General features: G+C 36.9%; 1 protein-coding gene across 1 annotated transcript; it reads left to right on the forward strand.

Annotated features, from left to right (window-relative positions):
• Positions 1–1,445: 1,445 nt before the first annotated feature.
• raf1b (Raf-1 proto-oncogene, serine/threonine kinase b) lies at positions 1,446–27,004 on the forward strand. Its single transcript, XM_027140785.2, has 17 exons — positions 1,446–1,515; positions 8,860–9,088; positions 9,306–9,421; positions 11,867–11,969; positions 12,060–12,217; positions 13,463–13,555; positions 14,975–15,125; positions 17,261–17,285; positions 17,385–17,488; positions 18,261–18,378; positions 20,493–20,577; positions 20,829–21,005; positions 21,463–21,509; positions 22,839–22,957; positions 23,057–23,188; positions 23,867–24,001; positions 25,385–27,004. Exons 2-17 carry the CDS (start codon positions 8,888–8,890, stop codon positions 25,523–25,525), a joined length of 1,905 nt encoding a protein of 634 aa, XP_026996586.1. The 5' UTR covers positions 1,446–1,515; positions 8,860–8,887; the 3' UTR covers positions 25,526–27,004.
• The last annotated feature ends 347 nt before the right edge of the window (positions 27,005–27,351 follow it).

Here is a 27,351-nt window from a genome sequence, read left to right on the forward strand (position 1 = left end):
ATTGTGATGGCTGGACGACTGGGTCAGATATTATCCAAAACCAAAAGTGGTCCAAGGAATTACACCTTTTTAATTGCTGACAGGTTCCAGGTGTGCCTAAGGATTATTGATGTACTTGTGGAGATAAGGCTAGCCTATTTGATCTGATCACAGAAGAGCTTCTGAAGCACAAACTGCTGAAGGTTCATTCCGGCTATGCTACTATGATAAGATGTCAGAACACATAGTACATCACATCTTACTGTGTGTGGGGCTGTCACAGAGTCCATGCTGACCCCTGTCCAACCAAATAGCTGGGAGAAGATTGGCACTAGGATGCACTATGGGAATAAGGCAAACTGTAAGAGGCAGTATGATGCAACTTACAAGACTTAAAGAATCTGTTGCTAACATCTTGGTGCCAGATATCACAACACACCTACAGAGGTCTTGTGGAGTTTATGCCTCGATAGGCACACACACACACACACACACACACACACACACACACACACACACACACACACACACACACACACACACACACACACACACACAAAAACACACAAACACACACAAGATGCAAAACACTCATCAGCAGTAAGAATCAGATGATCAGATTGGAATGTGAACTAAACCTCTATCAATGTGATGGAGAAAGAAACAATCGATCCAAAATATATACAAGCCCATCAGTTAAGCACTGATATAATATTACTTTATATTTTGTTATCAGGTAAAATAATATGTTTTAATAGACTTTTAATTGGCTTGTCAAAGTGGCAAAAATACTCTGACTGATTTATAAATGTTTATTGAAGTAAGTAAGCCTGCTATAATATACATATATATATACACACATACATACATACGGGTGCTGGTCATATAATTAGAATATCATCAAAAAGTTGATTTATTTCACAAATTCCATTCAAAAAGTGAAACTTATATCTTAAATATTCTAATTTTCTGAGATACTGAATTTGGGATTTTCCTTAGCTGTCATTAATAATCATCAAAATTAAAAGAAATAAACATTTGAAATATATCAGTCTGTGTGTAATGAATGAATATAATATATTTCACTTTTTGAATGGAATTAGTGAAATAAATCAAATTTTTGATGATATTCTAAATATATGAACAGCACCTGTGTGTGTGTATGTATAAGATACAGTCTTACTTACTTCAATAAACATTTATAAATCAGTCCGAGTATTTTTAGCACTTTGAAAAGCCAATTAAAAGTGTAACAAAACCTATTATTTTACCTGATAATAAAATATAAAGTACGTTATCACAGAAATGCCCTGCATCTACTGGCGCGTGACGTCACTACCTTTTGTAGTTTTCCCCCAAAAAGACGCTGCTGTCATGGTGCAGCAACAAACCCCGCCTCCTGTACCTGGATTGGTTCCTAGTCTGCAACCACGTGCCAAGACCAGAACAGCGAGCCAATCCTAGCACAGGAGGCTAAGTTTACTTGAATACGGGTGGAAAGAAATAACGCAGCGACAGTTGCCCGACTTTTCCCTGGTGAGTAGTTCACTTGCTTCTGGTACGACGATCTCATTCACAGGCGAATTTAACTTAAAGTATTTGTTTCAATTCGGTAACTGCAGCATTGAGAATAGGTGTTAAGACAACAGTGCGTTTAAAGGGTGGGTTATGGATTATGGATGTTGCTTAACACAGTTGTCCTGAACTTTGCCTAGTAATGAGCGAACATGCTAAATTTGGCATTCTGAGAACAATTAAAAATACCAGGAGTCAATTCAGTATTGCGTGTACTGTATGTTTTCTAGTGATGTTCAGTACGTGTCATTTTACTGCTTCGGTTCCTCTAAAGAGCGGCGCTTTAAAGTGTATCGAACTGCGGTTCGATTCTTTTGATTCACCAACACAATGGAACCGATTCCTTTTTTATTCATGATCATGAGAATAAGGATACTGATTGAAATCGACTGAACAATTAAAGTAAATAATACAAAATCTAAGCCTCGGTAATTGTTAGTATACTATTCAAAATGAAGATTGTGTAGTCACACTGAAAAAACAAACAAACAAAAAACCCAACATAATATATATGCAATAATAATTGAAATGTACATTTCCAAGTGTCTAGTTTTTAATTAGGATCTTTTGTCTTTTAACTCTGGGGTTGGGGTTTGATTCCCAGATCCACCTTGTGTGCATGTAGTTTGCACCATCTTCCCAAGCTTCAGGGGTTTCATTCGGGTACGCCGGTTTCCTCCTCTAGTCCAGTGACGTACGTTGTAGGCTGATTGCCATCTCTAAATTGTCCATAGTGTGTAAATGGATGTGAGTGTACTCTGTGACGGGTTGACATCCTGTGCAGTGTCGTACCCTTGTGCCCGGAGTCCACTGGAATTGACTCCAGGTTCCTTGTTGGCCTGTGTGGGGTAACTAGTACAGAAAATGGATAGACAGTGGATGCTAATGTAAATTTTGTCTTGACCGAGCACGACTTCTTATTTTAAACAACAAATATGACAGTCTATGGAATGACTCATTTAGGAGTTGGAGGGAATCAACAGTTTGAATCGAATCACCAAGCTATATCAGTATTACAATAATTTTGACATGACCGGAACACATTGGTAAAATGTTTGTTATAAAAAAGAATGTGCTGCAGTATTATTGAGCTTAGAGTGGCATAGTGGTGTAGCAGGCGCATGTACTTCCTGTGTATGTGTAAAAACTCATTTCAGCTTCCATACATTTGCATGGTGCCCTGCAATGGACTGGTGCCCCCTATGTGTGTTCCTAGGATTGATTCTCAATTTACTACAAACCTTCCCAGGATAATGTGATTCCTGAGAATGAATCAATGAATGAATTAATGAATGAATTTTTTTTTTTGCTGCATTACCTTAGGTAATAGAGGGTCTGAAAAGATTATCTGATGATCATATCGAACACTTGACATGACCGTGCTATTGCATCATAAGAGTCAGTCATTCAGTACTCCACTTCAGGCCAAGCAACACTTATATATAATGTTAGGAGCCTCACATTCTACTGTCAAACACACTTATTCCTTAAAAGACTCCATTGTTTTGGACAGGTCTGCATACTTTTTCCATTTGCTTTACCAATCCCTTCAGCTAACAGGGATTCATGCTGTCACTTTACTTTTTTTTTTTTTTTTTTAAAGTATGCTGTCTATTTATATGCCTAAGAATGAATTTCCTTTAGTGTAATTATGGCTAGCCTAGCTAACACTCTCTCACTTACTGTTCTGTGATGGCTATTGTTCTACGAGTCAGACAACGCAATACTTTAAGAACAAAACCCAAAAACTGAAAAGAAAAAAAAAAGTTTTCCCAAAAAATGTATTCATTTTTGCATCAGAATCGATTCATGACTCAATTAAAAGAGCTGTTTAAAAGAACCATTTTGTCCCAGATTCATCTATTTCTAAAAAGTACTCAAAGGCTTGAAATAATGTAGTTGCGATTTTTCCTGTTGCAAAATGTGTAAGTGTCTGTGGTGTTCTGGCAGTTATGCAACTATATTCTGTAATACTTTTTTAAAAACAACATACTTCTCGATGAAATGCATACCTAATATATATCTATATTTATTTTGCTTTGAAGTGTTTAACTTGTCTTCTGTTTAGAGAGGATAAATAAGACGAACAAATAAAAAACTTTCTTCATTTTTTTCCTCCCAGATCTCTTATCAGACAAGCATTGAGTGTATGCATCTCTTATACTGCATGCTTGTTCTTTCTTAAGATTTGCATACAGCATAAATTCATTTTTAACCCTATTTTCAAAATTTATTATAAGAAACGATGTAGATTGGACTCGGTCATGCTTTTATAGTTTTATAGACAGTTGTTTTGGATTCTATGAATATGATTCAAGCTATCTGGAGTGCATCTAAAGATAGGCTTGTTTTGGGCACGTACGTATTAATTGATTTTTTTTTTTCTGTTTTTGAGAATTGGTTTGCTTAATTTCTGGTGCATGTGGTAATATAAATAATCACTGGTGACAAAGGTACTGAGAAAGTATACATAATAATGCACTAAGATTCTCTCTAGCGGTCTCTCTCTATATATAGACAATATATTATTCTTTAAAAATCCTCCCAAACAAACCTTTCATGTAATGAAATGTTTTCATGTCATATATTGCAATTGTTTGTGGCAAACATGGTGAAGGTAAAGGGGCTTCCTAACATTTTCATGGAGAAGGCTGTACACACTTAAGCATCCATGTTGCTATTTATATAATAAGCACTTGAAAAGAGTTGCAGGATGACCTGAAAGCTATATATAATAGTATATATATATATATATGTGCACCAAATTTATATATGTAACCACAAGCCTAGTAAATTCTGGCTTTCAGTGGAAGCAAATGCTAACAAAAAGCTCAACAATGTGACTTTTTTTTTTTTTTGCAAGTGCACAGACCAGCTGAACGAGTTTGTAATGGCGAAGGGATGCACCTATGTAGCGCTGCAAGCTTGATAGAGACAAGGAAGACGCAAAATCGTCTGCTTGTTTGGAGTGAACTATTTACTACGTCTTACTTTACCGATAAAGCAACTGATAAACAGGATGAATAAATTTTGATTTACTTGCAGTGGGATTCAGCATGTACGGTTCATGCCGTGTTTGAGCTGAGGTTCTGTGTGTGCAGATTATCCGAGTCCTATATATTTTTGCAGAAATGAATAAACCTCAAGGACACTGCAACAGCAAGTCAAGTATGCATTCAGTGTTAACTATTGAGTGCTGGTATTGGACAACTATTGCCTTAAATTGCCGAACAGCTACAGATCGGATTAGACATACTCTCTGCTGACGTTTGTGGCTCCTTCAAAATATATGCTGATTAACAATCTATTTTTCATCTTGGGTCATTCTTATAGTGTCTTTGAACAGTTTCTTATTGAAAGTTGAACAGTATTGTTCACACGGTTGCAAAATTCTGGGAATTTTCAAGGCTGGAAACTTTCCATGCGAATTAACAGGAATATATGGAAATAAACTGGGAATTTTAAAAAATGCAGAGTTGCCTATAAAACAACAAGATTTAATGCAATTTAAGTTGAATTTGTACCCTGCATTTCTCCGTCACTTGCACACAGCACACTGCTTACTTGCATTATTCCATAACATGCACAGTAACACTTTATTTTAGGGTCATTTAACTAGTTTCTTATTAGCATGAATATTAATAGAATATTGGCTATTTATTAGTACTTATTAAGCATAATGTTTATTGTGCCTTTGTGTTACTCAATGAAATAATCAATTAAAGTTCTACTTATAATTAAATCTGTCAAGACATCATTTTTAAAATTTGTATTACCTTGCATGCATGTCTGCTTATGACCAAACAAAATGTTTATTTATGTTTGTTTATGATATAGTTTATATAAATTTCCATATATTTACAAATAATTCCCATAAATTCCTGTAAATTCCCATAAATTCCCGTTTCCAATTTGGATTATTTCCAAAATTGCCCAGATTAAGTTCCCGTTTAAAGTTTCCGGAAATTTACCGGAAACTTTTCACCCCTTTGCAACTCTAATTATTCATACAGTATATAGCGCTTGTATCTTTTTAAGAACGGTGCATCTGGGATGCAATTGAATACGTTATAATCCAACAGACAAAAAAACAAAAAACAAAAACAAAAGCGGAGCAAATAAGAAGCTCAAGTAAAGATGACATTCAGTAACATTGCACAGTGGTCCTTAGTAACAACTTGGTCTTGATTGCATTTATACAACTATGTACTTGGTGGTACAAATAATAGTGACTGTACTTTTATACTTCTATAAAAAAGAAAAAAAAATCAAAATGCTTTGATGAGAATTACATGATATTTATTTAGCTAAACCGAATGACCGTAACATCACAAAAACAAGTCTTGATCTGACATATCGAGACCTGTTTCTACATTACCTCGCTGATCAGAAGTTGTGTATATTTACATTTAAAGATTTTTTTTTTACTTCATTTTTTTCTTTCTTCCTCACACTACCTTTTCCTACCATCTATGGATACAGTGCAATAAGATTCCACAAAATTCCATTGTAATATAATGTTGCAATATTCTTATAAGGACAATAGCATCCATTACATCTTATTGTATTTTATTGCATTTTTATTGTACTCTATATTGTTTATTGAGTGTACAGCTTTAAAGCTTATTTATTACCTTTTGTTTAGTCCTTTTATCTCGTTTTTCTTATCGGTAACTCTAATGACTTTGCACAAAAAGCTTCCCTAAGTACCCGTACTGTCTGTCCTGTGCAAATGGCAAATTAACCTATTGACTTGACTTGAGTAATGAAATAGGAACCGGAAGCATAACTGCACAAAGTTAAACAAAACTTTGTGACATACCAAACTAGGAGCAGTATTTTATACAGATACAGTACCATTGAATCCGTCTGGTCAGGTGGGAGTTGAGTTGAGGTTGTTAACATCCTGCCTGTTAAAGCGAGACTATGAATGTGTGCGAGAGCTTACATACCTCCTAACCAATGATTTGAACCTAGGTCAGAAGATGGCTTGCTTATCACATGTAGCCATGCTGTATTAATGATCCTCAGATTATAACAATCGGCTTACTGACATTTCTAGACCTAGTGCTTGATGATTAATCACACACATACCGTGGCACATTTTCAGTAAGATGTGCATACTGGGAGAAGATGCCAAACCACAAATAAGTTTCGATAGTAGCTTGTGTGATTGTGATTTTGTACAGGTTGCTTTGAAACCGATGCTGCAATATTATTGGGTAAACTTTAGTTTAGATTTTTTTTTAATAAAAGTGCACAGTCATGGCCAAAGGTTTTGGCAGTGATATAAATTTTGTGTTTTGTGCAGTTTGCTCCTTAAGCTGTTGTAGTGTTCATTCGCATTCTTTCTAGATTATTGTGCAGAGTAATCACATGCATTTTAAATAATTGTAAAAAATCTTAATTGGCAAAAAAATAACTTTTCCTAAAAAAACAACAAATTTCACTGGTTTTGGTCCTGGCATAAAATGACCAGCTAACACAATTTCTCTATTCATATGATCAGCACATTTGATGAGCACATCAGCCCACAAATTGAGATCACTATCATACTGATTGCAGTTTAAGAACAGACTGATTACTGTAAAAGGAGAGAAGGAATGCTTCCAATCCTCGTAATCTCGTTAGAAATGGTTTCCTCCAAAGAAAGACATGCAGCTATCATTGCTTTGCATCAAAATGGCCTCACATGCAAGAAAATTGCTAAAAAAAATTGCACCTGAAAGAACCATTTACCTGATCATCAGAAACTTCAAGGAGAGAGGTTTGACTGCAGCAAAGAAGTCGTCAGGACGTCCCACGGTGTCCAGCAAGCACCAGGACGCCTCCTCCTGAGGCTTCAGCTGCGGAATTGTCATCACCAGCGCAGAGCTTGCTCAGGAATGGCAGCAGGTGGGTGAGTTCATCTGCACGCACAGTGAGACGAAGACTTTTGGACAACGGCCTGGTGTCAAGAAGGGCAGCAAAGAAGCCACTTCTCTCTCAGAAAACCTTCAAGGACAGACTAAAATTCTGCAGAAAATATAGTGAAGTATCCAGAGATCATCCATGTGTAAGGTTGCTTTTCAACCAAGGGACTTACATTTCTACCCAAAAACACTGCCATAAATAAAGAATGGTATAAAAATGTCTTGCAAGAGCAATGATCCAGGAGCAAATTGGTGATGATCTGTGCATTTTCCAGCATGATGTAGCACTGTCACAAGGCAAGAGTGATAATGAAGTGGCTCAAAGATCATTACATTAATATTTTGGATCCGTGGCCGGGCAACTCCCCAGATCTCAATCCTATAAAGAACCTGTAGTCAGTCCAAGGCAAGTGGATCAACTACGAGCACTAATAAGGCAAGAGTGTATCACCATTGACCCAGAAGTTAATATCCAGCATGCCAGAGCGAATGTTATCTTCTATAAGGGTCAACACTGCAAATACTGACTGTTTGCATATCTTAAATGTTTTTGCCAATAAACTTATGAAATGCCTATCACTGTTTTCCAGTAGGAACATGTGGAAAAATAATCTTTAAATTCTGAAGCAGCAAACATTTTGACCATGATTGTACTATACTACCCTTAACAGGTTGATCGGCTATAAATATTTCATTTGCAAGTAAAATTGTTGTGGGACGTATTTTCTCATCTCAGGAACTTTATTTATTTATTTATTTATTTATTTATTTTTTATGATTGTTGCATCCAAAAAGTCCTTGATTTTGTATTTTTGTTTTTTAAATTTGTGATGCACTTATTTATTATTATTTTTTTGGTTTTGTTTTAAGTTGACTGGGAAATTGCAAGCACAGGATTCTTCGTTTAAACTACTGTGAGTAAAGTCACACGTGTAATTACTTTATATGATAGCTGCGCTCTTTCGATGAACTTGAATCGGAGAGGGCTTTGGTTGAAAAACCACACCTTTAGTATACACTATCCAGGGTATTTAATGTCCTGTTAATTTATTGTATATTATACAGTATATACCATCACTGGTGTAGTTTTTGTACTTTATGTAGTCTTGTGTACTGTGCTACTGCATTATGTACTGTGCAGTGGTTCTGAAGATATTCCACTTTTTTTTCAAATTTGTACGAGTTATAAAGTGGAATGATGATAAAGCCCACCTGAGATGATTGGTTTGGCTATTGGAGTACATTTTTGTCACCATGCTCAAGAACATTTCATCTCATTTGTAATTTTGCTTTCATTCTCATTAAGGTTTTTTTATATTGCCAAATTTGGGCTTAGCAATGGGATTTGATTGTATTTTGCTGATTCTGTCTTGCTTGTATTTTCTTGGTATAGGTATTTGAGGTAATTGCTGTCCAGCCTAATGGAGCATGTCCAAGGGACCTGGAAAACCCTGAGTAATGGGTTTGGATTCAGAGACTCAGTGTTTGAGGATAGCTGCACGTCTCCTCCTAAAACCAAAAGCTTTCCCTATCGGAGACGCTCATCGGATGATGAAAAATTCACAAACCTCTCCAAAGTGAACACGATCCGTGTTTTTCTGCCAAATCAGCAGCGTACTGTGGTTAGTTCTGTTAGTAATATAATCAACCTGCCACCTGAAATCTAAAACCCTTTAACATTTTACAATTTAGGATTTAACAATTCTTATGATAAAAAAAAATCTCTTTATTATTTACCATTTTCTGTATGAGTAGTGTCTCCATCAAAGTGTAGTGACTAACCTGGTTCTGTCCCCTATGCCTGCTCTGTCTGACTTGGTGTGCTGTGGATTTCTTCAGGTGAACGTACGACCAGGCATGACCCTGCACAGCTGCCTCATTAAGGCCCTTAAAGTTCGAGGTCTCCAGCCCGAGTGCTGTGCTGTGTTCAGGCTTAATCCCGCCCTGCCGAGAAGGTAAACTTTAGACATTTCTTCAAAATGTATCATATACCATTTAGACATATCACAGTAGCCTATATGGAAAAGTTTTTTTTTTTTTTTTTTCCTTTTCTTCTTGTCATGCTGCCAGGTTTTAACTTTAACTCACTGTTTTTTAATTCACAGTTGTTTCTCAGATATTTGCTCAAAGGAAAACTTCTGAGAAAAATGCACACAAGTCGGGAAAGAGAAATTTCATGTCCAAAATTTGACTGGATTTTACTTAAAATTTAAAGATTTTACTAATTTTACACTAAGGCAGTGAACACTCATTTAATATGATGTGTATGTTTAATTAAACGAATTATCTTATGATGTGGATGTGGTAGCCTAGTGGTTAAGGTGTTGGGCTACCAATCAGAAGGTTGTGTGTTCGGTTCCTACGTCCACCAAGCCGCCACTGCTGGGCCTCTGAGCAAGGCCCTTAACCCTCAATTGCTCAGTTGTATAAAAATGAGATAAAATGTAAGTCTATAAGGGTGTCTGATAAATGCTGTAAATGTAAATGATGTTAGGTCTGGGACTAACCCTAACTGTAAATCATGATGTCTTTGAGTTTCTGTAATTAGTGTTCACAGTCTGGTTTGATTTGGCAGCAGTCATCCGGCTGAAAACTTAGGCCACGTTCACACTGCAAGTCTTAATGCTCAATTCGGATATTTTGCTCAGATCTGATTTTTTTGTTTGGCTGTTCACATTACCTTTTAAAATGTGGCCTATATCAGATACCAGTGTGAACTGTTTGCTGTTTCGAACTGACCCGCATGCGCAAACAAACAATAACAATGACGTCACACGCAGCACACCGTTGCGCTAAAAAGTTAGCGAGGTTATGATGTATTGTATCATCTGGTGCAAGCAAACATATCATGTAATGCTATAATGTGATGTATTCAATGTAAACATTATGAGCTGGTTCACATAACCACTTTATATAACCAGTCACGTTTGTGTCATCTTTTCGGCGGCGCAAAAAAAAAGAAAAAAAAAGAGAACGTTTTCGCCGGCGCATAATTGTGACGAATGTCGATGTAGATTGACGTAAAAGTCGCATCAAATCCGCCTTGGCTGTTCACACTGCGGTCACACTGGAAAAAATCAGATTTGGGTCTGATTCAGGACCACATGGAAGTGGCCCTGATCTGATTTGAAAAAATCAGATCTGGGCCGATTTGAGTGTTCACACTACTCCTGGAGAAGTCTGACCTGGTCACTTGACCCCAAAAAAATCGCATTTGGGCCACTTTTACCTGCAGTGTGAACGTGGCCTTTTACCTGCAGTGTGAACGGGGCCTTAGAAACAAGCCAGACTATTTACAGTTAGCTTGCTAACTAACTACAGCTGCAGAGTTACAACAGGCTGTAAAACAATCTGAATGCTGAAGGATCGGAGCAGAGCAGCCCTTTCTCCTGCTTATGTTTTAGCTAGATATTCGCCAGCTAATGTGCTTTGTTGGCTTTGTGTGGACCTTGAATCCTGCCAAATGGGAGTCAGTTCAGAGCACTGAGAGATCAGAATATAGTCCATGCTTCTAACATTTAAACAATCCGTGTAAATCCTACTAAATGACAACTGGCTAGCTAATGTTAGCCAGCCATGCTAGTGTTTTTTAAACTTTGGCAGATACCAAAGGCACTTGGGTATTTGTCCTCTTTTTTAAATTTCTTTTAAATAGTGTTCAGTAAATGTGATCATGCTTTTGTGAGGAATAATACAAACTCTAATACTGTGGATAGTAAATACCCAAACAATATTTACAATAACTACAACCAGGCAATATTTACATTCTCTGTTTGTTTAAACACATAATAACTTCCTAAATACCTCATTAGTGTGATTACATTTCACACATAGACACACAGATCAATCCGTGCAGGGTAGAAAGATAAGCAACTTGCGGTACATGAACGCCATGGCATCTTTCTACCTGAGATGGCTTCAAATCCCAAAGTGTTGAATTCAGTAGGAAAAGTGCAGTGAAACCTGTTTTTACGAAGCAGAACTATATTATCACGTTTCATCATATCAAGTTTGTCTTCATACTTTGAGTGGTGAGGCATGATTGGGTAGAAGAACTGATTCTGATCGGCTAGGATGGCTGCCCTCATCATCTAACTGTTAAACAACACCTTATTGTCAAGTACATGTTTGTGATGTTTATATATTTTAACGTAAAGATTTTGGGTTAGATCGATCATTACTTTTAATTCACCTAGATTAGCCTACAGGGCAAATCAATAGTGTTTTGGACACCAATCTTGATCTGGCTGACTATATTTTTACTACTAAGTAGATAATGGATGGTGTCATTGAAAAGTTAATGTGATTGTAATTTTTTGATTTTGTACTTTTTAAAAAAAAAAATACAAAAACTAAAATATATTTAAAATATTTAACTTCTATTTTCTCTATGATTTCAGCAAAAAATCTCGTGTGGACTGGAACACCGATTCTACCTCTCTGATTGGGGAAGAGCTGCTGGTGGAAGTCTTAGATCACGTACCACTAACAACACACAATTTTGTGAGTTTTCGTGAAATTCAAAGGCGTTACAGTGTCAGAGAACGAACTTGCTGAAGTCTCATTGACCAACCGGTTTATCACCATTAACAGGTACGAAAGACGTTTCTGAAGCTGGCCTTCTGTGACATTTGCCAGAAGTTTCTTTTACATGGCTTCCGATGTCAGACGTGTGGATACAAATTCCATGAGCACTGCAGCACCAAAGTCCCCACCATGTGTGTTGACTGGAGCAACATTCGACAGCTCCTGTAAGTGAGGCTTTATTAGGACAGGATTAGGTTTAGGAGGGAAGACAATGCAAATTTCTGATTGTTTTTTGATGACCTCAGCAGCATTATTACCAACAGACCATTTTATTTTCACCTGGTATTTAGTCATTTTTGGTATTTAGTCGGGTTAAAGAGAGAACATTTTGAACATGATGGATGTTTAAAATTTGTTGCTTTTGGTTATATTATATACTTTGCTTTGTCTGCATACTTTTCTCTGGTTACAAAAACAGGAACTTGTCAGAAATATAAAGAAGGTAAAGGTAATCAAAAGAAAGATCTTTGTCCACCAAGATGATTGGAGACAGCTCAGTGGTGGCTTATGGTTATTAAACGATTGGGATGGATGGGTGCCTGTTATTGAAGTGTACATATCTGTGTTCAGTTTTATCTGTTTCTTCTCTTGACCTTCTGTTTAATCCTCAGACTCTTCTCATACGTAAGAGCATGAAACAAAATTAGCAGTGTCTGTCTGCAAGTTCCTTTTACTAAAGAATGCACTGATCACTAGATATCCTATACCTATTAATATACCCAATAAACAAACAAAAAAATGCAATTGTATGAAACATTAAATTTATGCTTTCAGTGCACTGAAAATATTTACCAATTAACTTGATAATAAGATAAGATATACTAGGTATGTAAAGACGTTAGCATGACCACCTAAAGTTTTATACAGATCAAGCTGGCATATCAAGCACACTCTTTGTCTTCCTGCTGCTTGATATGGTTTGAGATAAGATTACATTTGAGTTTATTTTTGTACCCAGGAAGAACAAGTGAAACCTGTCAGTAAAGTGGAATGGAATATATTTGTCACATCTACATTACAGGACAATGAAATGCTTTACTTCACGTATCCCAGATTTGGGGGTTGGGGTCAGAGACCTGATACAGCACCCCTGGAGCAGAGAGTGGTTAAGGGCCTTGCTCAAGGGCTTGGTGGTGCTGGTGCTTGGACCCTGACCTTCAAATCAACAAAGCCTTAACCAATTGAGTTGCCTTCAGAGACACACAGCATCTGAGTTGGTGCCAAAATTACATATTAAAAGCTTGTTGTCCAATACATGTTATCTTTCCTTCCATTATGTACTTGCTGTGTACTTGCTAAAGCTGTGAGTCTAACAGAGAAGCCCATAGTAGCCAGGCTTCACTGTCTATGAGGCTCTAAAGGAATGTTTCACACAAGCACTAATGTTCCTGCTTGTTTTCCTCACCCAGTTTGTTTCCCACACCCGGAGAAAGTGGAGCACCATCACTTCCACCTCTCTCATCTCGGAGGATGCGAGACTCTTTATCCCGATTTCCTGCCAGGTCAGTCCTCCTGAGGCTGCTTGAAAGCATCAAATAATTAAAGTAAAAGTTAAATGTTTTTAGTCTTTTTGGTAATATTTTAAGATTTGTAAACTGAAGTAAAGTCTATAGTCTTTGTCATGATGAGGTACAGTCTCATACTCCAAAGGCTGTTTGAGGAAGTTTAGACCACGCTTGAAGCTGAATTCCCCTGGAATATGTGGTCATGCGACTTTGGATATGGAAATAATGTCAGACAAGCAGAGTTCCTGTGAAACGAATTCTAATGCTGACAAATGAGTAACAGCAAAATCTCCCTCCTGGAATGACTAGGTAATGCCAGCAAAAATTCTCCAAACTGCTCCCTGGTCTAAATTAGGGACCGCTGCCATCACATCATGGCTGTGAAAATCACATCGTACCTTCTCTTAATGACCATGATGGGATCAAGAAACGGCTTTACGTTAGTGTGGAGGATTTATAACATTAGTGTTTAGATTTCTAAGTAGTCATTTGGGAGAAGCTTAAAAGCTCTTATTGACTGACCCTACATATAGAGTAATGTGCAGCCTAAAAGGCATAGTGATAGAATCCAAACAAAAAAAGCCGTTTTCTTTCTTGGATTTTTTTATTAAATATATTAAGATGCTTGTATTCTGCACTGCTCCAGCCATTTCCAATACAGCTTCACCGGTGGCAGAGGTCACATTCACAGTAGAAATCAGTGACGAGTGCAAGAGAAAGAAATTTGCCATATTTTCCTATTATTCCAGGTTTTTATTAAATCATCCAAGATAAGGCCAGTGTCTGCCATTTGCTTTGAAACTACAACATTTAATGTAGTTAACAAGTAATGGAGCTCTCGCTCGCCAGGAACCATCTCTATAAACATCACGATCAAATGAAACAGTCTCTAATCTTCCTAGGGTTCAGAGGATGAACTGATTCATCATTCAATACCTTTTATTTAAAAGGCCTTTAGTTGTCATTTGAAGCAATAATATGGAGATTTGGCTATGTATGTACAGAAAAGATTTCTGTAGACACTTTCTCTGATTTCTAGACTAATGAACAAACATTGTTTACCAAACACTAGTTAGTTATTTCTAATCAGTATTAAAATACAACATTTCACAGGAGTGTGTCTTTTCTAAACTAATGCATTGACACCAATCAGAGGGTTCTAATCAATCTTTAGATCAGAAATTCCACTTCACAAAGCTACATTTCATGCTTGTTCATTATGATTTTCCACCACAGTGCTTTGAGGCTCATCTATCTAGCTGTCTCAACACTATTAATCGTGTAGTCTGTGTAATTGTATCAACACCAAACGCACACTATGTTCACTGAGCTGTTGCAGTGTTATTTTTAGGAAGCAGTCTTCCGTGCAATTATTTGAATGAAGACCCAATCCTTTTTTTTTCTTCTTTTTTTTAGCGCTTATCACAGACACTCAACACCTCATGCCTTTAACTACATTGCACCCTTGCCACCCTCCAGCGGTTCTCTCTCCCAGAAACAGCGCTCCACGTCCACACCCAACGTCCACATGGTCAGCAGCCAGCCTGCGGGTGGTGCTTCATCTGAGGTGAGGAGTCCAAACCTGATTTCACACGAGTATGCTTATTTCTTTATTTTGTTCCTATACTCACATGAGGGCTCTATTTAAGTGTAGGCACAAGCATAGTTTAGTGGTGTACCAGGGTTAAACTTAGAATTAGGAGGTGCATGAGCTCCAGATCCATCTTGGGTGGGAACAGTTATGTGTTCTCAACATTAATGATATGGAAATGTGATAAAGTTTTGGATCAATCTCTTTTATTGTGTTACGGACATACTTTAACTCACCACAGCTGTGTGGCCAGACCGTAAGTATTCTCTATATATATAGTTATTCAGTTTTGGCATTAAGTATACCGCTGAGACTAATTGTTAGCGGCCTGGGAAACTTAAATTGTGACATTTCCTATTAGAATCTAACAGATACAAGCTTGAACTATAATGTCTAAAACACAAGTAAACACAACAGCACCAGTATTTTGTCCCTTCTCAGCCCTCTCATGGACTATTCACCCTCTTGCCATCTAGTAGAATGTACAGGACCATACAGGCCACCAACAGCAGTCTCCACAACCATTTCTTCCTTAAGGCAGTCAGATTACTCAACACCCTCATGCTTCTTAACACACATCTGGGATAAAAAAAAAATAATGTCCTGAATGTTTACTGTCTTGTGTATATATTGTTCTGTTTTGTGCGTTTATTGTCTTGCAAACTTTTTTATATTTGCACTTTGCATAGTTGTGTGCACTAATATTTGTTGTGCAATGATACCTTTTTAGTCCAATGTATACAAGCTATATAGACGAACGACACTAAAAACCCATTGGACCAGACTTGATTTGATGCCAAACATGATCTTTTTCAGGTCGAAAGCCAAGGCAAGATTAGAAAGTAACTGAAGTGAAAAGCATTATACTGTAATTTTTAGGAGTTTGTCAGAATTCAGCCACTGTCTCCAAAGACAAATGAGCATTAGTTTTTAATTCGTTTTTTTTTAAACCTTTTGAAAAACTCCGATATTAAATATTATATCTGAATTAAATCTCACCACTGGAGCATCGTTGTTGTGATTAGGAAGTTAGATTGACCGAAACATTTCGGTTATGCTCTTTTTCAAAAAGTATTTTTACATAAGGGTTGCTCAGACTTAAAGATCCCATTACAAAGCATACTCTATAACTTGTGCCTTTTATTTAAAGGTGGGGTCTCTGTTGTTTGAGAAATGCTTCAGAAAATTGCGGTGGGCCGCCAAACAAAACAAAAACAAAATTAACGTGTAGCCAATGAGCAGAAAGGGGCGTGTCTTGTCAATATGGGTGGAGAGAGTGTTCAGTGCACATGTGTGACATTAGCAGAAAGCCGTTTTAACATTAACATTAAAAACAAAGAAAGAAAGCGAAGAAAGACTTACGATAAGGAAAGAAGTAGGACGTGTTAATATAGGATCAGCTTTCCAGCGTTGGACAGAACTGAAAGTCTTCCACGTGAAACGTATATATAAACCTTTCATAGTACAACACACAATACTACAAAAAAAAATAGTATTACTCATTGAGTTCATTTATTGATAAAAATATACCCTCGGTCAGCTGCCCTAACAGGTTCCGCCATAATACTTGTCTGGGTTATACTTGGGTTATACTTGTCTGGTGTATGTGTGGGCGGAGCTATCAGTACAGGGGTGGGAACCATTTGGGTTAGGGGCGTGTTTGTTTTTGTGATTTCAAATGTCAACATTGGCTTTCAAACAACGGAGACCCCACCTTTAAATATTAAATGTTGGTAACTTGCCAATTACTTCATGTTAAACCCTTTAGAAAAAAGTCCTAGCCTGGGAATACAATACAGAGCTAATTACATTGCCACTAAACTACACTACAGTAGTGGGGTCTAAATTGACTAATTTTGTGGGTGCTGAAGTATTTCAGACAAAGAAAAATAAGTAAATATATAAAGGCACTTGTACAATAAAGCAACGAGAGGACAAAAAGCAGAGATTGTCTTAAATTCTTTAGGGATGCACTGGCTAGAAAATAATGATGATTTATTTTTTAATCAATTGTGACCGAGACCTAGTATGAAATACATTACATATAGATACAGCATCAATTCAACCTGTTCACAACTAAACACACTTCTGCATCTCCCCTTTCCCAACAGGATGCCTTAAAAATTCAGGACTCGGGTAAGAAAATTTATAAAAGAAACATATTTCTTTATAATATAAAAAGACATCTTCATATTCATTTTGTCTTACTTGTATTGCCTTCACTTGCCTGCACAGGAAGACCTTCTAATCTCAGTCCCACAGGATGGGCTCAGGCTAAACCTCCAGGCCTTGTTCACAGAGAAAAGGCTTCATCTAATACTCAGGAGAAAAACCGAATGGTGAGTTTCAATGTGTTCTTAAACCTCTTCTTTTGAAACTGTGTGTAATACAGTCACACGCTGTAGACATTTCTTTAATTCTGTCTCGATCTATTTGATCAGTTGATCAGTGATGAAGGCTAAAGTCGACATGTGCTAATAATATTGTGATTATATTTTGATTTTCAACACACAGCAGGGTTGTTGTGGATAACAAGCTTTGCATTTTGGATTAAATATCTGAGATTTTGTTCAAAGGTTTGTGAATTTTGCTGCCTCTTGGACCTAATTAATGGTCCACTGTTGTAATCTAAAAAAAAGCAAATTAAATTCAAGTTTTCAGAATAGTGAAGTTCATCCTAAGAAAATTTTGTGATTTGATAATAAAGTGTAGTTTTGGCACATAGCTGCACTGGAAACATAATGACATGATCCTAGTTGAAGTTTTTGTCTTTTTGGTTTTCTGGTAATTATTTGATCTCATTTTCATCGTTGTTAATTTTTTTCCTCTTCGGCAGCATTTTGGGTGAAATCATAAATTTCATAACTTTGCTGTGATCTCATACCTCCGCAATAGAATATAGTGTTTTGTCTCTATATATATTGTAATATTTCTAATTTGCATATTAATAGAATAATTGCTTCCATCCTTCTCCTTTTTTTTAAAAATTTTATTATTATTATTATTATTTTACCAGTATAAAAAAAATCTAATTATAAAAATCAAGGCAAATATTGAAAATTGTATTTAAAGCTAATTTGGGTGCAAAAACTGTAATTCCTTCCCACTCAGCGACCCAGGGAGAAGCGAGACTCGTGCTACTACTGGGAGATCAATGCCAGCGAGGTAGTTCTGCACTCCTGCATTGGATCAGGGACATTTGGGACAGTTTACAAGGGGAAATGGCACGGTAAGCATGGCAGCTGTTTAACATGGTGATGGAGATCAAAGGAATAATGTGTGTGACTGATTGTAGAACAGTTCCCTTGGTTAGTTTTTAACTAAGCACACAGAGAAAGAGAATTTTGTTGTCTTGGGCAAGTTTATTGCAAAATGTCAGTGGAAATTGCACCACATGTTCTGCACCCTGATGGCATTTACTCCTCCCTTTAAGAAGCCTTCGTTTATACAATATGCACCGTTGCATAATGAATACATGGTGGTCCAGCTGGCAACTGAAAGGGATATATGATATGATATGATGTGATCTGATTTGTTTATGATATCACCCCATCTTCTCCCTCTATGGGGCTTGTTCACCTGCTCCGTACCTTTCCTCACTGTATTAACTGATGGACTCTAGAATTTTAAGATTCCAATGAGAGTGAGTGGACCAACTCAATATTATGGACTATTTGGTGAGAGAAATGGGCACCAGATAAGAGCAATTTGGAGGAATTAAAGCAGACACCTTGCACACATTCTTGTCTAGTCTGTAAGTAAAGTCTAATTTGTTTTTGTTTTTAAAGCTTAAAAACAAACCCTTTATTATTTCATATATAAATGTGCAGAGAACTTTTTTTTGTTAGAAAACTCAGGTTAGAGCTTGGGTTAAAGGATGAAACTCCTGGAGTAGATACTTTTATGGGTTTGGTCAACGATCCTAATGGTGGGTTTTGGACTAGTGATACATTTGGAAACTTTGATCCATCTCTTCACTGTATTATGCAATATGTATTATGTCTTGTTATGAACCTATAATACCAAACATGTCTTTGGGGAAGTGAACAAATCGATATGCTCTTTTCTTATTTCCTGTTTTTATGAGGTGACAATAAACCTGAGGAAGTCCATTTGACTTATTCATAATGTGCATTGTGTGTGAACGTTATGACAAGCATTTTAAATTTTGACAAAATGATTGTTATATTATGACTAGCTCTGTTGAAGAAAACCATGTGTTTGTCCTTGCTAGCGATAAAAGTGATTTCATGCATTGATGCAGTCGGCCATCATTATATGGAAAATTGGACAAAATGCACTCGGATTATGATAACATCCTAAAACCTAGGACACACCGTTGTAGAGCGATCCTTCTCCTCTCTCCTTTTTTTTTTTTATCAGTGATGAATTTGGGTCTTTAATCTCTGTAGAAGCTAGTGGTCTTGTTAACAGTTTTCACAAAAAAGATTTTGTTCACAGCTTCATTAGGCAGCTGCATTTGAGAGAGAAAGTGGTGAAAGCTTTTCTGTGTGAAGTGCAGCGATGTAGCAGGTTCAATAAAGAGTTTATTAACTCTTAAACAGACATCATGCCATGCCTTTTCCCTGGAAGCTCCTACATATTTATATCATATAATAAAATAAAGTATTTCTGTTAAGTCCGGAACAGTCTATCGGAGTGGACAGCAGACTGATCCAAGACTCGAACAGAACAGTTGTAGCGTTGCCCCTTGCTTTCCTCAAAAAAGTCACATTTAACTGTAATAAATATTTTTCCTAAAATCTTCACATTCAGTCTGACAGAATATCATTAACTGTTCTGTTTATAGAGTTAAATGAAATCTTACTTAAAGTAGTTAGTGTGATTTGTTGGCTCCCATAGGAAACATTATGATATAATAAACAAACAAAAGCTTTGCTTAGTCAACTTCTGACAGGACCTTTTTTGTGTTCAGGTTAAACCTATAGATTAACAGGCAAAGATCCTGAAATTTGTTGGGGTTTTTCCTGTAGCAAGTGAATGTGTGTCTATGTGTGTGCATGTGCTACAGAAAGAACTGACATTTGTAGTGATGGTGCAGTGTATTCTGAAGTAAAGGAAGGGTTAACAATTGCCACAAAAACAACATTAGTAAAACTGAGTAATAGCCTTTCAGATTGTTGGCCATTTAAGTTCTTTTGAGTGACTGCAACCATTCAGGTTTTCCTTTCAAATGACTCGCCCACCCTTGCTGATTTACCCAGACTCATGCAACTTTTGGCCAACAGCCCAGATTTACAAAGACATTTTGTATGTAACAATGTTCTGTAGATCTGTGTTGAACTCATGAAAAACTGGACGTACCCTGTGTACCTCATTTAGGAGATGTTGCTGTGAAGATTTTAAAGGTCAAAGATCCTACACCAGAGCAGTTTCAGGCCTTTCGCAATGAGGTGGCAGTTTTAAGGTGAGAGAGATTAAAATGTTCAAAAAGGTATTTACGAGGGATTCTGTAGAGATTATTCTGTAAAACAAAAGAATGTCACCATTCCTAGTCATGCCTAATATGTAACTTAATGAAATTACTTTTCATTTACTGTTAGCTACTGATAGCTCCTGACTATTGCATGCGCTTTTACTCAGAGCATTTCTTTGGAATAAAGTTTTTAGTTCTGACCTGAACTAACGTCTCACATTTCTCTGATCTATCCACTACAGAAAGACTCGGCACGTCAATATCTTGCTGTTCATGGGATACATGACCAAAGATAACCTGGCCATTGTGACCCAGTGGTGTGACGGAAGCAGCCTCTATAAACACCTGCATGTCCAGGACACCAAACTGAGGCTGTTCCAGCTGATTGACATCGCCAGGCAGATCGCGCAAGGCATAGAGTGAGTAAACATGGAAGGCTTTAGAGTTCTACTCTACTGCTCTACTGTCCTTGATGGTTATGAGGCTTCATAGACTTGGCGTTACAGTAATATAGCATGTGCCATAATGCTAAGGTTAGGCTTGAATATTCATTGCGGTGTGTTGAGCAGAGAATTGTGGACTTGAGAGCCATGCTTAATGAGGTGGAGAGTCATTTTCAAACGGTGTGCAGCATTTGTGCTTTCCATAGCGGATTAAGTTTGGACTTTTTCCACCCCATCAACAAGTGAATGTTTCTGTTTTTAGAAAACAGGAAAGGAGTTCACTCAATATAGGGGTGTTTTTTATGTAAACATAGAGGCATTTTTTTTCACTTGACATAGAAGGATGGTTTTACTGGAGTGGAGACAGTAAATATAATGTTGTCAGTATGTTGTGTTGTATCTCATGGTTGTTAGGTTTTTTTTTCCCTTCCAGCTATTTGCATGCTAAGAACATCATCCACCGGGACATGAAGTCACAAAGTATCCTTTGAATAAACTCTTTTTAAATGGAGAAAGGCAATTGTGTGAAAGGTAATAAATAATATGAAAGCCTATGTGTTTTTAAATATGCACGGCTGTTTTGTTCTTATGTCAGCCAAGCACTTTTTTGTTTTAATAAACTACTTCCTTGAATAAAGTAATGTAATAAAATGGATTCGGGGAATTGGGAGCATATTTGCCTCCCACCTCTGGGGATAGTGGATTGTTTCCCACCTCTGCTCTGTGTGTACAGTGTTTTGTTGCATGTCCTTCTGAGGGTTTCCTCTGTTTATTTTGGTTTTCTCCCCAGGTCAAAGACTGTGGGCTGATTGGCATATCTAAATCGTAGTGTGTGAATGTTTTGGCAGTGGGTTGGCACCCTGTCCAGGGTTGTCCCCCACCTTTAGCCCAGGTGCCCTCATGCCTCTGTGTATGCAGAATATGGATGGATGTATGTATGTGTAGAATTCAAGGAAGAGTTCTTACGCAGAGGAATAGTTTAACACAAATTTGCATTCCCACCCACTCATTTATTTGATCAGACATATAAGATATATATATATATATATATATATATATATATATTTTTAAGTGGAGCCATTATTTGACAGCAGCCAACCAGTAATCACTGTCTAGTATCTAGTAATCACTGTCTTTGCATAGTATTTATGGTTTTTGACTCTCTGCTACCAGGATACCGGAGACACCCATCCATCTAACCAAAAGGCAATTAACTTGTAGGGATAGGATGCAGAAATTCCCTAGTGGCTATTTTCCCTTTGCCTAACTTTGACCTTTGAATTTCCCATCCTCCTGTGAGCAAAAACAATGGAAGTAGCTAAGACTGAGGGCTATTTGGAAATTAAAAATAAAGACACAATTTACTTAGTACTTTTCCTGAGTGTATTTTGTTGTTGGGGTGGACAGTGAATCTGTCCACTAACACACGCTAGGGTTTTTGTTTTAAAATCCATGGAGTGAATGGTGGTTCTGCAGGTGGAAACAGCTTGTTGATGAGCGAGCGGTCAGAGGACAGGAAGTGACACGTCGGGTTCTACTCATGTCAAGCAAGAACAGGATTCTGGGGCTATATTGGGCAGCTGAAGTTTGGAAAAAAGAACAGTTGATGTTTTTACTGTCATCTGTGTGTATGTTTATAGTTTAGGATGCAAATATTCTAGTCTCCACTGTGGTCAGTATACCGGTTGGCCATAGGTCAAAGAACAGCATTTCAACAATAGTAGGCAGTGGCATGTAGTCACCAGGATTATTTGTTGCAAGGTGCTTATGGTGCTGCAAGTTATTTCAGCCCTTAAATCACATGTCTAGACATTTTCCTCCATGAAGGCTTAACAGTGAAGATTGGAGACTTTGGTTTGGCCACTGTGAAGACACGGTGGAGCGGCTCGAATCCAGTAGAGAAGCCTTCCGGATCCATTCTTTGGATGGTAGAATGAAAAAAAAAACTATTTAAAATATTATTTAATGATTTGATTGGACCTGATTGCACTAATAGTAACATATTCTGTAACATTTCTGTCCTACAGGCTCCTGAGGTGATCAGGATGCAGGACAGTAATCCATACAGTTTCCAGTCGGACGTCTACTCCTACGGTATTGTGCTTTATGAGTTGATGACCGGCGAGCTTCCATATTCATTGATTGCGAACGGAGACCAGGTAACTACACAAATCACAGTGAAATGATTTTTTATTAAAAACTCATCTCATTAGTGCCTTTAATTTAAAAAAATAGTATAATGCATGCTAATGAGTGCCAGATTTCTAGCAAAATTATAGCAATAGAGTCTTAAAATAAATATAATGGCACACTATTTTGCATTCTTTTGTGACGCTTTTCCAAGCTTGTACCACAACTTCTTTCAGTTGTATGTTTTTGGAGGGGTTTCTCCCTTCAGTCTCCTCTTTTGGAAGGGAAATAATGCTCATCTTAAGTTCTGGTGACTGACTTGGTCACCTTCCACTCGAAGTCAAATACTGTACAATGTACTTCATACATGAATGTAGCCTTTGTCCACGTTGGTTTTTTTATAACTTGTGTAGAGTCCAGATGCTAAATTTAGCCTCAGACATGAGTGGGCACTGGGCAGCCAGCTCTGCTTGGTAATTTGTGGCAGAGGAACCTCCCTCATGCATTTCTTTGGACAAACTGCACTCTCACGATCCTAGCCTGGCAACATTCAGCTCTCTCAGCCCAAGCGTCTAATCACTTTTGCATATTTGGTAAAAAAAAAAATGCTGATTTTTCTCTTGCTGGCTTTTCAGCCTGGGGAAACTTAATTATGCATTATGGATGTATATTGCATGCTGGAATAATTCCAATAATCTCTTTTGTAGATCATTTACATGGTAGGAAAAGGTTACTTGTCTCCAGACCTAAGCAAGCTGTATAAGAACTGCCCCAAAGCAATGAAGAGACTCGTCGCTGACTGCATCAAAAAGTCGAAAGATGACAGGCCGCTGTTCCCACAAGTAATCACTGACGTTATGAAATTTTTTAAGTCATGAAATATGTTAATCAGCACTGTTTTACTGGATTAATAGGATTTTGCAGTTTTTGATTTTCAGTCAAAAATGCATCATTTTTGGAGGGAAAATCTGTAGTCATTTTAAAAATGGCAGAATTCTTAAAGGACCAAAAAACTCTAACCCTGATTGGTCCGTAGTGCCAGCTGAAGAAATAAGTTTATATTAACATGCTCCTTCTAATATTTGATCGTTTCTAAAGTAACATTTATAGCCACTTATTGACTTAAGTGTAATAAACTTAAATAAGGTTATTTTTTATAAGAACATAACAAACTTGGTGATATGACAAGCTGCAGCTTTGTCTCATTAACTCAGTAAGAAATTAAAGAGGCTGGCGAGGGAAAGATGCTTTATCACCGTTCTACATTCGGGACAATTCTGCTGTCAGGGACAGTCAGAAAAAATACAGTTATCTCCCCATCATACTGTGAATGTTTGTGTACATGACCAGTTCAGTTTGAATTCAAATTCTTAATACAAGTGATAACAGGAACCAACTTGTGTCTCAGATGTTTCACAACATGAGATTTATGTATTTATTAATAATTGGAAAAAAAAAGAGTAAAAGAGGAGTAAACAATCAAAAGGAAGAGTAAAAGAGGAGTAAATGTGTCGAAAGTGCTGTTAATGGTAAACAATCAAAATCACAATGACATAATATCTCCCTGCTGTTGTTTATTTTCCCATAGCAGCATGCCCCATCATGTTTTTTTATTTATTTATTTTTTTTTAATTGCATTGTTTCTAATTTAACAAAGTCCTAAGAAAGCAGGTCATATTTATTTTAGATAATTGTATTTTTTTGTATCTTTCCTTGCCGCTGTTATTCTGGCTTGCTCATTATTTAATTTTCAATATTTAATTTTAAACTTTTTTTTTTTCTGAAATTTTGCATTTCTCTAAAGCTGCTCTGAGACAATGTCCATTGATAAAAGTGCTATACATATAAAATTGAATCAAACTGAATATCATTTATTTTCAAGGGATTATACATACACAGTAATAAAAAAACAGTGCAAAGAAATGGTTTAACCACACCACAGGTACCAAAAGCTAGGAGTTAAACACACTTACTGTCCTAGACAAACATGTATTTAAACAAAGAGCTTTTCTGCCATAATAACTATTCACTCAGGGCCAAAATTTCTGATGGTTTTCCAGTGAACCACAAGGAACATTTTAGGTGCTGTGAAGCCACAACCATCACAGAGACCAGGGTTAAGTTAAATAAAGTGTCATTACTCTGGAGTCAGACTGTAAACGGTTGACAGGATCATCTGAATTTAAATGACATCGCATACTGATACTTGTTCCTTTATCCTTCAGATTCTGGCCTCTATAGAGCTGCTGCAACACTCGCTGCCCAAAATCAACCGCAGCGCTTCCGAGCCGTCGCTTCACAGAGCCGCTCACACGGAAGACATCAGCATTTGCACTCTGACCTCCAGCAGACTGCCTGTCTTCTAACATGGCTGCCATCTTATTATTTATGCACAGATTCCTTCTGCTAAACCTGGAGCACATCAATCACATTAATGTATTTAAATTATTTCCCAGAACAAAGCACCAGAGTAGAAGAAGGAGAGCAGAGTTTTTAACGGTTCAGATGAAGTGAAGAAGATTGAGTCTTCATATGTGACTGTGTTCCTTTAAAAGGGCACATTTTATTATTACACTTAATTTCTTCTGGTGTGATGAGGTATACTGCATAGCATTAAATACACCATTAGTAAACTATGACTGGGTTTTAGCTGTGGAACTGTATGTAGCAAAATGCTTTATCATAAATATTGGGTCAACTAAGATGAGATTGCTGCTATGAGTTGTTACTCTAAACACACCAAAAGGGTAGTGTTTTTTTTTTTGTTTTTTTTTTATAACTACCCCCGAAGCTATTAATCTGGAATGGTTGTCAGATATTTTGAAGTCTCTGATTTTAGTTCTGCCCCCTTCTGCAATCCTCACAAGAATGGTTCGAAATAAATTCAACGTAGATTTCACTACAGCGAACAAGAATACTGAAGTTGTACAAATTTAAAAATGCCAAAATCAGCATTTGACACATTGCAAATTTTGGTTTGGTTTGGTTTGCTTTCCCAGGTAAAAAAATTCCATGTACACTTCCTTACCAAACGCAGCACTTTTTTTTTCTTTTTTCTTACAACAGGAAGAAAGAAAGCATGCATGTAAAAATGCAGGACTGCACATTACACCTCTTGAGGGTTGGCTGAGCTGCAACACTATACCCAAGCACAGAGTATTATCCGATACTCAAAACCAGTCCGATATTAACTTCCTCTCAGGAGCCGAGGCCTGCGGGCGGGATTTAAGACCCGTCCGTATCTTTACGTGCACTTGTGTTGGGTTCGTCAAAATAATACACCTTCACAGCATGATCCACATCATTCACCTAGTTATCCAGTGTTTCAGGTCTATATTGGACCTGATTTCCATACAGTATTGGATCACTGTGTTTGTTTTACAAATCCATGAATAATTTGTCCTTCCTTATTCAAATTCTTCTTCTCTGTTCATTTTTTAATGAGATTTAAATCTGACCTAGTGAGGGTTTGGTTGTCTAAAGAGCTGAGCTCTTATAGACTTGTAACTACACACTAATCATAGGAGACCTAGTGAAAAGTTTTGCTTACATTATGTTGCAGGTCTACAGGTAGTTTTTTATCACTTTAAGGTCTCATAAAGTTAGACACATGCTTACATTTTTTTTTTAAAACCTCTTTACTGTGTATCAGTTATTTCCCATTTTAACGTGTTGTCTTTTTAGGTTTGTATAGAAATTTAGGAATAAAAAATGAGAGCATATCAATGATGATTACTGAGATAAGACATTTTCCTCTGTATTTTGACCCGATATTCTTTAGCGAGGTCCAACTTGTGCACTTGAAAGACTGTTGCTTTGTATTTTAATAAAAGATAAATATACAATTCTGTCTGATTTACTGTTTAATCTGTGCAAACTGCTGTCTGGCTATTATTTTAAATCTAAAATTTAAATCTTAAATTATAAATTTTTAATGCAGATATTTGTTGTATCGAGGGCATGAGAAGGTGTTGAATGTTTATTTCTTGCCCTTTTTGTTTCTGCTAACTCTGATATGACTTGAAAGGATCTTCTTTGCTTAAATATAATTAACAGACACGGATTTATTTATTAAAAAAAAGGAAGAAAAAAAAGATTTATATTGTATTATACGTTTGAGTACCAGTTTAGCATTGTGCAAACTATGGGATGCAAAATTTCCTGAGATTGAGAAAACAAAAAAAGGGTGCAT

This window comes from Tachysurus fulvidraco, chromosome 2 (assembly GCF_022655615.1).
Source record: "Tachysurus fulvidraco isolate hzauxx_2018 chromosome 2, HZAU_PFXX_2.0, whole genome shotgun sequence".
Classification (NCBI taxonomy): domain Eukaryota; kingdom Metazoa; phylum Chordata; class Actinopteri; order Siluriformes; family Bagridae; genus Tachysurus; species Tachysurus fulvidraco.

Excerpts from the sequence above, each read along its gene's own strand:
- raf1b (XM_027140785.2), top strand. The coding sequence starts at position 8,888 with ATGGAGCATGTCCAAGGGACCTGGAAAACCCTGAGTAATGGGTTTGGA. Across the intron at positions 17,489-18,260 it reads CTCAGGAGAAAAACCGAATG|CGACCCAGGGAGAAGCGAGA; the intron begins GTGAGTTTCAAT and ends CTTCCCACTCAG. Across the intron at positions 23,189-23,866 it reads TGATTGCGAACGGAGACCAG|ATCATTTACATGGTAGGAAA; the intron begins GTAACTACACAA and ends TCTCTTTTGTAG.